Source organism: Tamandua tetradactyla, chromosome 3 (genome assembly GCF_023851605.1).
Source record: "Tamandua tetradactyla isolate mTamTet1 chromosome 3, mTamTet1.pri, whole genome shotgun sequence".
Lineage (NCBI taxonomy): Eukaryota > Metazoa > Chordata > Mammalia > Pilosa > Myrmecophagidae > Tamandua > Tamandua tetradactyla.
The window spans coordinates 30,456,368-30,469,327 of record NC_135329.1 but is presented as its reverse complement, the minus strand read 5'-3'; the positions used below and the strand labels follow the sequence as shown (position 1 = coordinate 30,469,327).

Sequence of the window (12,960 nt, the reverse complement as noted above, 5' to 3'; positions counted from 1 at the left end):
CAGAGGCTAAGCCCAAAGGCACATAGTTTGTTAATGACATATACACAAAGTGTGTGGGGGGAGGGGGGAGAGTAAATTAATTTTTACATCAAACAATGCATTTTAGTTTGCAGAATGTAAGTGAAAAAGTTTCTGATTTCTCCAATGACCAAGGCATAATTAATTCTTGTTTTGAGGACTCAACAAGTCATTGAAGCACAAGAAAGGAAGACTACAAACCAACAAAGAAAAGACAAATTAAAGAATTTCATAAAATATGTGAGCTGAAGAGAATGACAAACACACGCACATACATATATATTATTTTTCAGGGAAGGAAAATGTGACGGGAAATAAAGAACAAAGAGAAGAGAGAAAATAATGGTAATAGCCATTTAACTTTCATCTTCTCATTAAAGGTCTGAGGAAAGCTTTCATATACAGAAAACTGACTTAAAAAAAGACAATTTCCTTTACTCTCATGAATCACTTTTTTATATGTTAAAATCAGGGATTATATTTAGAGGTCTCCAAAGCTTTTATAAATATGGTATGGAGACAGCAATTGGATGTGTGTATGTCATAAACAATGTTACAATACATGTGTCATAAACAATGTTACAATTAAAAGAAGAGAAACTCTTTTAAAGCATAAAAAAAGGAAATTTTGTAATTACCACATATGCTATAAATTTACTAGTGCAAGTAAAGAAAAAAAAAACAGTCACTGGAGAAGTTCCATGATAGAGGCAATGGGATTAAATCACAGGCATACATTATTATGCCTAAATAGATCTGCACTGCAAGGCAGAAGTGCAAGCAATATTCTAACATCTGCACCAGGAGGCAGAGACTAAACATGATTCTAAAACAAAGGGTTCTTCAGTTCTTACCTGTTACCTGTGCAACAACTGCTTGGGAAATCCTCCGATTGGCAAGAAAGGCTTTGATTTCCTCTTTTATCACACTGCTGTCCCTCCTAACAAAAACAGAAGACAAGACCAACAATGTATGTTGAAGGTAGAAATCTCCATCATCTTTGTAAGAAAAGTGAAACAAAGAAGTGGGAGGAACACAAAGAACTGACATAAAAATAAAAGGTAAACAGACCAATTTTGTGTGAAGATATGAAATTAAAACAAACCAAGAAACACCAAATATTCAAGTCCTAAAACATCACACCATCAGACAGACGCTTTAGTTAATGCCACAGTAGATATAAGTCTCATACCAGAAGGATGTTTTAATCGCATGCTGTGTATAATTCACATTAGGAACAAGGCTGCCATATGGTACATACAAAGGTTCATTACTGGGGAATGAATATATCTTACACAGACAGAAATCCTAGAAAAATAAAAAGCAACAACAACAACAAAAATCAGATCTGAGTTGATTGTGGGGTCACATGTTAACTAAGCAATTGTATAAATAATTTTCAATTTAAACCTTTGATAAAGGAATAAATAAAAATTATTACCATGATTTTTACAACTGCTAAAAAAACAGCATTTTAAGAAACACTTTGTCATTAAACTTGTGTTTTTTATGCTAATAAAAAAATTAAAACAAGGTAGGTTAAATATAACATTTTAATATTTATTAATTTCCTATTGTATATAATATACACAATACTTAATATTTAAAATTATATTTTATTCTATATTCCTGGGCTTATAGATTATAGATCTTATTTTTCTTCCAGTAAGACACCTTTTATAAATCTTCATTTATTTAAAAACTCAAAAAAGTCTCAAAAAACTAGAAATGACACTGAGTGGTACGATTTGTTTCTCTACTAGAATAAACAGGATGAATTACTTAAAGTAAATTTAAAAATCATACTTAAATTATACTTAAACCTTTTAAAAAAGATTACATAAATAGAGCACTGATTTTTGTTCAAGCTGAAAAGTAACACAGAATAGTAGTAATTTACATTTAATTCAGGGGTTAGCAAACTGTGGTAAAGGGGTTAAACCTGGCCTGCTGACTGGCTCTGTATAATCTACGAGCTAAGAATGATTTTCACAGATGAACATTTGTAATAGATTTGATGATAGCTGAATCAAAATTAAACAAAATAACATCACCCATCCAAAAATAAATTCCAATCTTCTCATTAGTACACTTGTTTTAAAAAAAATTGTATTAATTATTAATAGAGCTATTTTGAATTTTGTCAATAAAAAAGTGGAAATTTGTTTTCTCTCTTGTATATAAGTGTTTACATAATATTTCATACATAATAATAAGTGTTTGTTGGCCACTAAGCCTAAAATGTTTACTATTTGGTCCTTTACAGAAAAAAAACTTCCTGACCCTGATCTAATATAGGAGATAAATAAAGGGATCATGAACCCTTTACTCAACTTGTAAAGAGTTTGTGAATGAACCAGACTATCTATAAGAATTCAAGTTTCTTTGTAGATTATTTGGAGAACTAAAGAAAAGTATTCTAGCCAAAAAGAACTGGTTGTGATATATCCTGGAATAAGTATTTAAACCCCTTGGTGAGGAAATACATTCTGCTGGTGGGTTCCATGCTCTTTTGTGAATTCTGGAAAAGAGCAAAGAGGTGATAGTGGTGAGTTTTCAACTGAAGCTCTACCATATATTCCTGATCTACTGGTTTGAAATTCTATTTAAGAAGACACCTAAAGGAAGAAAATAATCAAGCGCCTAATCCAATATTAAAATTTTCTCATAATGATCTGGATTTGAATGGATACTAGCTATATTCCCCCTCAAAATGCATTTTTATTTCTGAAATAATGCTTTGAAAAATATGCATTCTCATTTTATTTTACAATTGTATATCTGAAAGAAAAAGGTACAAAAATACATTTTCCAGTCAAACCAAATAACTAACTGACTAAAATACAGGTAAAGTAGAACAACCAGCTCTCAAATTTCCATCAATAATTAACTGAGCAGGAGATAACATCAGCATATCTATTTCAATTGGCCTATGGAAACAGAACAACCAGATCATCTGGTTTCTGATACAGCTGCAAAATTAATCTGGAAAAAAATGTCAAATAAAGCACTGCATGTCAGCGTATGGAATGTTCTAAGAAAATGAAAACTGTTTAGGAGAGTTTAAGAGAATATTTACTAAAGTTAAATAAAAAATGTGCTTTTGCATAAAAAAAGATTAAATAGTATTTTGTGGACCACTAATTTAAACTGGGACTTAAATCAATTTATTCTTAATCAAATTAACCTGGAAGAGACAACAAATCATATAGATGAGGTAACACTTAATTATTCCAATAGGAATTTCCTGTTTGTGAATTATTCACAGTTTTGCAGTATATTATCAAATACTGCAGCAAACAGAAGCCCCCAAAATTAGTAAGTCAGAAGTAATTCACTTAAACTTTCACAGACTGTATTTTCAGATACTTAGCAAGTTTCTAAGTATCCACAATGAGTTTAAAAAAACAAAAGGCATACTCCTTTGTCAGAGAGAAATTTTTTTGAGTAGAAGGGAAAATATAAGACTTAAAAGATAATGTGCATTTAGGCAAGTCACTTAATAAAGGTCAACTTTGGTTTCATCAAACAGTACAATGAGAACACTAAAATCTCCTTCATAAAGCTTATAAAACTCTTTTCCAAGAACTGAAATTAAAGAATATGTGTATATGTTTATAATATACAACATGGAAAATGTTTCAATGCAAAAATTACTGAAAGCACTATATAAACACCAACAATTACTTTTATAAACCCTCAGAAAAAATTACACATAAAGATGAAACAAATGACTAGCTATAACCACATATGTATGTATGTATGTATTCTCAGGTACCATGAGGTACCATGGAAAGATTTCAATACTATGAGGTACCATGGAAAGATTTCAACTTAGACACAAGTAGTAATGTGCCATTTAGTTGGTTTTACCAGGTATTTTCAAAATAAAAACAGGATTCAACTTTCATTGTGACCAATTTCCATTCTATTGGGTTAACTCTATTTTTAAACTTTCACATATGGCTCCTCATTCTCACTCTGTTCAGCCCTCTTTTGTGACCTGCCTCTCCTACTGTCCACATACTTTGTGAAATCACCAGTTTCTTAATGCTAAAACTCCTTCCTTTACTTCAAATCTAATTCTCTCATCTTCTTCCACTGTTACCTACAGACCTTTTAAAAATATCTAGATGTATTAACCAGTAATGTCCCTCTTCAAGATACAATTTAAATGTCACTGATTCAGAAAAGATCCCCCTGATCTTTCCAGCAAAAAGGGATCTCTTCTCCCACTAACTTTAGTATTTCAAGTACATCACTCACATTCTAACATATTACATGCTATTCTGTGTTATTCCTCATCTGGTCTTATCTCTCCTAGCCTGAAAAAGTCCTTTAGCACAAAGATTATATGTGATCCATCATGGGGTTTGCATATAATAGAGCTCAATTTGTTCAATAAATGAAGAAATCTGTAGTTAGAGATAAAAGGTTCTATAAAATAGAAACCTGACCTATAAAACAGTTTTAATATCTAATTTATTCTTAAATATGTTTAGATTTTCCAAATCAGAGTGGAAAAAGAATTATTTACACTAGCTCAAAAAGTCATTGTTTCCTTTTCTGTAATGAAGGATACCAAGTACTGCCTGTGTAAAAATAATATGCTATAAAATCTTCCATATTCTCTTAGTTATTATATACGCTACTATTCCTTAAGATCCCTTAAGTCAACTGATTCAAAGATTTATGGGATAGAGTAGCAGCTATCAAGGTAGACTATTTCACAGTTGGAATAACACTACTGCTTACAAGTTCTTAGACGTTTGAATAAAAATTTGTTCTTTTTAATTTCCACCCATGGAGATAAAAAGCATACTTCTAAATTTTAAAAGTTAACCCTAAAGACAAGCTATCCTATACAATATAAATGGCATAGTAAATGAATATCATGACCATTTGGTCTTATTACCTAGAAAACTTAAATATCCTGCCTATGCAAGTAAATACCCTATCATTAGGCCTTCAGATATCCAACTTGGGAGAAAGTCTTGGAACTGTGTACAAAAAACTGATACACTCAAAATTCAGTACATGGCTGGTTAAGAATAACATCTTTAATATTCAGATTATTATTTGACAATATATACACAATAGAATAGATACAGATTAGTGGATGTGCATATAATAGCAGATATAAATGTACATATCTCTATAAATACATATATGAGGATGTATTTTTTAAAATATATTTAAATGTGATATGGGTCTTCTTTTTAGCTCCTAGCTTTAAAGTGCTTCCTAAAACGTCAGATTTAACAATTTATGAGTTAAGTTTGAGGACTCAATAGCTTATAAGATTTGAAATAAATGTCTTATTGTTGAATGTCCCATTGATTGGGGATTGTGCACAGCAAGAGGTGAATTATATGTGTAGAAAAGAAGTCAGGAAGGTCACTCAAGTACCCATTCTTCCCAAACACAGACTATCAGAACCAATACCATAGAGCTGAGTGATCAGCTAGAGCAGTATGGCCCCCGAAGTGGACACAGAATACTCAAACATTTTCTGCTCAAAACTTCTCTAAAATTCCACCAAATTAAGTTTATTTGGCTAGTAAGTGACTGATCTGAAGTGGAAAATATTACCTGGGAGGGTAGCCAATTATATTATTTGTGCTTTGTTTTGAGTTATATTAGCTAACTGGCCTAAAATCTTATTTAAATCTATAGATATTAAAAATTTACAGAGGCAGTAGATGCCAGTGGCACATCAGTAACAAAGACATACATTAGAATTTACTATTCTCTAAGAAATGATGAATATGCAACTATGTGATGATACTAAGAATTACTGATTATATATGTAGAATGGAACGATATCTTAATGTTTTGCTTGTTAATTTTTTTTAAATAAAGAAAAAAACGCAAAAAATTTTGCCATGCGAAAAAAAAATTCACTCTTCCACTTAATATTTAAATTTTCTTGGAGGAAATGTCTGTCTTAAGTGAATTTTAATTTCTCTGACCAATTTCACGGGAAGGTTATGATGATTTATAGTGAGAAAGACACTCAGTAAACTATCCCTTCCAACATGGGAAGGGTTACATCTGTAATGTGAAAAATGAGAGGTGGGACACATGAAAAAATGCAGGTGTGGGTGAGGATACACACGGCAAAGCAACAGTTTTAAAAGAGAAGCAGTTAAATGGAAAATAAAGTTTCCTAATTATGTAATAAGTGGCAGGTTGAATGTAAGATGAAATATTGATAATGTATAAGACAAGCATAGTTTAACAGCGAGACTTGAACATGTGTAACTGTAGGATTGAACTACAAATCCTAGTAGTTACTACTAAATGGCTTTTTGTTTACTTTGTACACAGTTGAAAAAAAACATTATGCCAACCTATGTGTTAATAGTTAAGTTTATATATTCTTATTAGAATAGCCAATCTTCTACAGCCTTTTGTGAAAGTTTTTTCAAACTTCTTGTTAATCTAATACACACTTGGGAATTAACTATTATGTCAAAAATTTATCAAAATTGATAAAACAGGCTAGCATCTTAAAAAACAAATTTTGCTGTTTGTATCACCTCTACTCAGCATAATTAAAAACTAATCTTTATATATTTCAATGTTAGAAGTAACTTTATTTTGCTTAAGTGGTTTCCTCTCTCAATCCTGAAGGTGATAATATATGTTAAGTAATAAATGAAAAGCCACATTTAAGCTTTGGCCAGCTGCTTTAACAAGTAAAAAAGAATTAAAGACAAATTAGTCTCTTATATTTTTAAGTTTTCAAATTTGCTTTATGAAAACATATATTATAAGAATTACACTGGAATCTAGATAGAATAGTCCAAGTAGCCAAGAATTCCAATAAAGTAGTTCCACCCTAAAACCAATTCAGAATAGTTTATTTCTTTAAAGGATATCTCACTTCGATGCTAATACAGAATGGATCTTTCATGTGGCAACATAAAGTCACCAATATAATATCTTCAAGTATTAAAATGTTTAGGAGGAACTAAAATTCAGAATATTACAGGTTCAAATTTTATTCCTGAAAAATTCTTTCTATAGCTTCTTTCACCATCTACTGTAACTAATCTATCTGTAGGCTCTTACTTCTATTGTAGTGATAATCTTCTAAAAACAATGCTTAATCTTCTCTAGTCCTAAAGACATAAAAATTCCCCAATTCTAACAAAATTAAACATAAAATAGTACGGAACTCAAAGCCCTCTAAAATCTGTATCATCCCCTAATATACTAATTTTATTGCCATAGTCTAGCCCATCTGTAATCATCTTTTCTAACTTTTACTATTCTCTTAACTTTAAATATCTTTACATAAAGGTATTTTAAAACTGAGGCTATCCTTTCAAAGCTTAGGTCAACTTAATCCATTCACTCCACATCTTAATTCGTATTATGTGTCAAGGATGATTCTAGATCCCAGAGACAAAATAATTTAAAAAAAGACATGGTTTCTGCCCTCAAAGTGTTCCAGCTCAAGTGTGAAGCCTTTCCTAAAGGCCTCTGTTTGAAGTAGATGTCTCTTTTCCTAAGTGCTTAAATCTCTAAATGTTTAGCACTTATTTTGTAAATTGCATTAAAATATATTTGTGATATTTATTGCTAAAATTAGAACTTTAGCTTCCAAGGGACAGAAACTATATTTTTCATTCTAAAAAACACCACCTTTTATATAATAGGTGCTCAAAACTATTTTCTTTATCGGAATGTTGGAGAGAAAAATTAAGGGCATACATATTCTATATCAGGATAAAATTATCTTATTCCTCAGAAAAAATAAAAATAAATGGATTTAAGGATTAGAATATGGCTGTTTGCTAGAAGTTAGCAATTAGAGCCACAAAGAAAAAACTAATCTCTGATAAACTGAGAGAACAGAAAAGGCTTATCAAAGAGCAAAAAGCAAGAGCTGAAGTTAGAAGAGAGAAAAAAACCTGAATTACAAAGTTTGAAATTGTTTTCTTTCCCTTCCAAAGAGTACGGGTGGAAGGTAGGATCACAGTTCTTATAGGAAAGTAGCTGAAATAACGACTGTTACTTAAAAATAAATAAATAAATTAATTAATTCTAACGACATACATATTTTGGGAGTCTTTGAAAAAGCAAAGTAACTAACCTCATTAATTCTTCCACTTTATCATCTACATCTAGGTCCTCTTCTGAGGCTTCAAAACTGTATGATCTCTGACCCATGCTGTTTGCATGATAGCGAGTTGGTGACATCTTTCCATTGGATGTGGATAATCGCTCGTTATTCTCCCTCCCATTCTGATTGGTAGTACAAGGCTGTGGGGAGGTATCATAACTGTTGCTGGGTGATGGGGACATTCCTGAATGCTGGGTCTGTGTGGAAGCTGTTGCTGTCGAGGAAGAAGCTGGAACATTGTTGGTACTATTCCCATATGAACTTCCTCCATAGCTGGACCTTCTTCCAAACTTGTCACTATGCTCTTGATCAAGACGGTCCAAAGTTTCCAAGGCATGGAGAATTTCATGTTTAGTCATTCCAGTACGTCGAAGGCGCTGAAGGAGATCTATCTGCTCTATGGTAAATCTGGGTTCATCTGTATAGTGAGACATGGTTTCCAGCAAACTAATGAAAGAAGATGATAAAAAAAAAAAATAAGTCCCTTTATTTACAACAGTTTACTAAGAACAACAGTTTACTAAGACATAATCTTTCTATACATAAAGTTGTATCAGCTTCTCTACTAAAAAAAATGAGAAATACCCCATGCTAGACAAATGGATTAGAACAGATAGTGGATTTTTAAGCAATGGACATTAGGTATTTAACATAAAAGCCAATTTTAATTTTTCCTTAATTTTGGTAAACATCTGAACCAAAGTTTCAATTACAGCAATAACAGAAAAACAGCATATTAACTCCAGGCAATGAGGTAACTCATAGATGTTTTCTCTATTTCAAGTTTATTACTGTACATTAGAGTATTAATGAAAAACTGCTTAAAGAAATAGTTTATTTTGCTTTACCAGATATCAGCAAAACCTGACAGAGGAACTTTATAACTTCATTTGATGAAAACAAATTATGTGCTAAGCTAACAAGCCCAGGCACACACTAATAACCAGCAAAAAACACTTACATGGAAAAGTTAAGAAAGATACATAAAAACTTATTAACCACAATTTTATCAACTAATTAGCAATTTCATGAGTATTTCAACTCTGCAATGCAGTCTCTCCTAGTTTCCTGATAAATGGATCTTTCATAGTTGCAGCCAAACGGAGTTATTCATTTTTCTAAGGACATTTTTTCTACAACATGCTTCCTTTAACTAGCATGAGATACTATGACACACCAGAAAATGTCTTCATAGATTGAGCAAGTAAATTAACTTCGAGAGACTTGTCACTCATAATAAAAATCAAAATCATAATTCTCCACCTTTTGGCCAATGGAGGGGGTACATGAAGAAGCCAAGCCCTGATCTTGTCAAAATTATCTAATTAGACTAAAGAAAGACAGATAGTCCCTATTCATGTTCAGTTAGGGGGAGCTGTTAGTCTGGTATATTCCTCATCATATGGAAAAAGCTAGTTTGCAGGAGAATAAAGCAGACATATTAAGAGATGCAGAACAATGGAGAAAGCCCTGCAGTGTTCATATCCTTTGGTCTAGTAATTTCTAAGTCCCTGCTATATCCCTGCCTTTCTTGCTGTTTTGTTATGTGAGAGAATAAATTTCTCTTCATGCTTAAAATTTAAATGTCCATACCTTGCACCGAGAGGCCCCTAAATGCACAGATATAATACCTTAAACAAAAAGATCCACAATTGCTAGAATGAAATATGTGTTCACTACAGAGGACCAAATAATGTATATGACATTGAAGATGCAATATTTTACTGAGAAAACCACCAAGATTAGAAGCTTTCTTGGATAACAAGAATAATATTTAGCATGCATTAACATAAACAAAGGCATACATTTTGTCATGTCCAAATTTTACTTCTCATAATTTACCTAATTCAAGTTCATTATCATGAAAATATGGCAATAAATGACCCGGAAAGGTCAATTAAGTCTATGATATCAGTCATTTTTTTATAATAGAAAAAGATAACATGTAAGTAAGAACTGAATTAATTTTCTTATGTAGCACAGGATTGTTCACAGGATAAGGAACATCTTTCACTTTAAATTACTAATCTGAATGCAAACTCAGGTCAACAATAATTGAGAATGATGTGAGAAGAATTTCAACACTACAGAAGAACAGAAAATGTTTAAAGCATAAAAGGACAATTAAATTTAGAAATAATGGCTCAGTACATAAACCAACATTCTAAAAAATCATGCTATGAGAATGTCTTAAGTAAACCTATCTACAGTAAAAGTTATTACTACTTTAATATGATCTAAACCATTCTGAATTAGGCATTAAACCTAGGACATATTTTCTTAAACCAAATTCTACAAACACGTAAATGAAAGAATATTAGAGCATTCATAAATTATTAACCTTGAAATCAGATGGGCAAAAAATACATTACTACCTTACTTGTAAAGCATCAACAGTTAATAAAATTTTACTGGATAGCAAAGCTCTTTCTTCTTCTTTATTCTTCTGTCTTTATCTTTTTATCTACAGTGTCTAGGCAAAATAAATTATTTTAATTTTGCATACATGGTATTATTACATGCTAATTTAACACTTTCACAGTTAATCCCCACAGGCTGCTTTTAGGGATTAATAAAAATTTACTGAGGTAAGCATGGGATTACAGTTTACAACAGGGTCCTAAATTGCTTAATTAGCACAAGATAAGTAAAGAATCTAAGCTAAACAGTACAGGCCATTAGGAACTGACAAAGTCTGGCCAGGGCAATACATATGGTTATAGGTTATAGTAGATTTGTAAACAGTTCAATCCATAAAAGATAATAGATAAATAGGCTAAACTAAATGGCTATAAATAGCTTGATTAACATGAGATAACAGCAAAGACACTAAGCTAAACTAAAGGGGCCATTAAGGCCTATTAAGAACTGACAAAACCATGCAGAGCCATGTATGATAAAATAAGGGTATACAAGTGGAGCAGTCTTGACTTAACTCCTGACTGCTCAATTACAAGGTAAAGATTATGCTGTTAAAAACACAGCATCAGCATCAAAGAAACAAGTGAGTTTTAACAGTTACAGGTATTCGCCTCTGGCTATTTCAAAAGGCTAACATATCTAAGCTATCAGTTATTTGTTTATTTTTAATAGTTGTTTGCATTTGGAGTAGCCATTAGTAAATAAATATTAATTGGGGGGGGGGGCAGGACTAAGGACAAAAGAGATGAAGAGCCTTTCCAAGGTTACAAAGCTACTTAGCAGCTATTCAGACTATAATTAATGTCTTCTGAGTTTATTTCAGAGACTTTTCACTATATCAAAGTGGGGGGTGGGGGGAACAACCTTGAAAGGAAAACCTAAATTATAAGGAAAACCTATATTAATAGCTACTGCTAACAAAATGGAAAAATTTTGATCAAAAAGTAGACTGAACTCAAAAATGGACAGCACAATACTACCTAACTGTAATGTAATTATGTTAAAACACTGAATGAAGCTGCATCTGAGCTATAGTTTTTTTGTTTGTTTGTTTATATATATTTTTTGTATTTTTTTTCTCTATATTATCATTTTATTTCTTTTTCTGTTGTCTTGCTATTTCTTTTTCTAAATCGATGCAAATGTACTAAGAAATGATGATCATACATCTATGTGATGATATTAAGAATTACTGATTGCATATGTAGAATGGAATGATTTCTAAATGTTGTTAATTAATTTTTTTTTAATTAATAAAAAAAGTAGACTGCATCAAACTTTAGAAATTACTATGCTAAAGGCACTCTGCATTAGGCTTTAAGGATGAACTGAATAATCTAATAGATACTTTATGTTCTCTAATATCTGAAATTCTCAGAATAATTTTATTCAGAGGCGTATTTAGCATGTACTGGTTAGAGTTAATATCCTAGCAGGAAGACATTCTCAACATAATATCATAATTTCAATTTGTACTTTTTTGCCTGATTCCCAAGAAGTCCAGCAACTACCTGGGCTGTTAAGACTAACTTACACTGTTATCCCAATAAGTAAAGGGAAATAGGTAAGGTGCTAGAAGTTCGCACATAAAGGACAGCACTAACATAATATGTTTCCACTATTCCATTTTTTATAAGGAATCTAATATTAGCTCTCTTGAATGCTCAGCAATCTGTTACACAAGCTTCTAAGCAATTCACATAATATGTGGAAAATTTTATGTTCAGTTGAAAATTAATGTCAGACTTTAAAGTTGAAAACAGAGATGGAAAGAGCAAAGGTCGACAGATTCAAAAATTTACTACTCACCAAATGATTATGAGACTCATTCACTTTAATGTCGAAAAGGTAAACTATTTGATTCATTTTCTAAATTTTTTTCAACTCTACATGTTTGTTGTCAAATGTGGATCATAGTCACAGTAATTTCTTAATGCTATTAACATAATTGAGAACATAAAATAAAGAGAAGAACTAGATACTTACACCACAGGAAAGGAACTCAGCATACTTTACATGAGGTGAATCAATGACCTTTCCAGAGATGATCACCGTTATTTATCATTCTGTAGAACAAAGACAGAAAATTTAGAAATACCTACCTGAATCAAGTGTTACAATTTTTAATTATATAACTTCACGATATTACAAGTAACCGTAGCTAATTATTGTGTAATGTGGAAATGAAACATTGGTTGTAAGTAAAATAGACATAGAAAAAAAACCACTCACGGTTTTCCAATTATTCACATGGAAAAGTAATAAAATCATGCACTTTAAAGTTTTTATCAGGCACCCCACACAGGGAAATAGATTTAAACTAGCAATGCAATATATACTACAGTGACATTCAAGATAACTTTTTGACAACATCTATGCATTTATGT

At 31.5% G+C, this 12,960-nt stretch overlaps 1 protein-coding gene across 17 annotated transcripts in view; it reads right to left on the bottom strand.

Moving 5' to 3' along the window:
• HMBOX1 (homeobox containing 1) overlaps positions 1–12,960 on the bottom strand; it is a 280,883-nt gene that overhangs the window by 146,893 nt on the left and 121,030 nt on the right. For 11 of the 17 annotated variants that reach the window (XR_013172433.1, XM_077152919.1, XM_077152929.1 and 8 more), the window contains exons 2-4: positions 12,560–12,639; positions 8,123–8,599; positions 873–958 (exon numbers count right to left, since the gene is read on the bottom strand). Coding sequence is in view for 16 of the 17 variants with exons in the window: in XM_077152919.1 (XP_077009034.1) it covers positions 873–958; positions 8,123–8,599; positions 12,560–12,582 (586 nt within the window). In the remaining variant the exon portion in view is untranslated. Of the gene's footprint in view, positions 1–872; positions 959–8,122; positions 8,600–10,527; positions 10,626–12,559; positions 12,640–12,960 lie in introns of all 17 variants that reach the window. The other 6 variants (XM_077152922.1, XM_077152925.1, XM_077152928.1 and 3 more) reach the window with 1 other exon arrangement.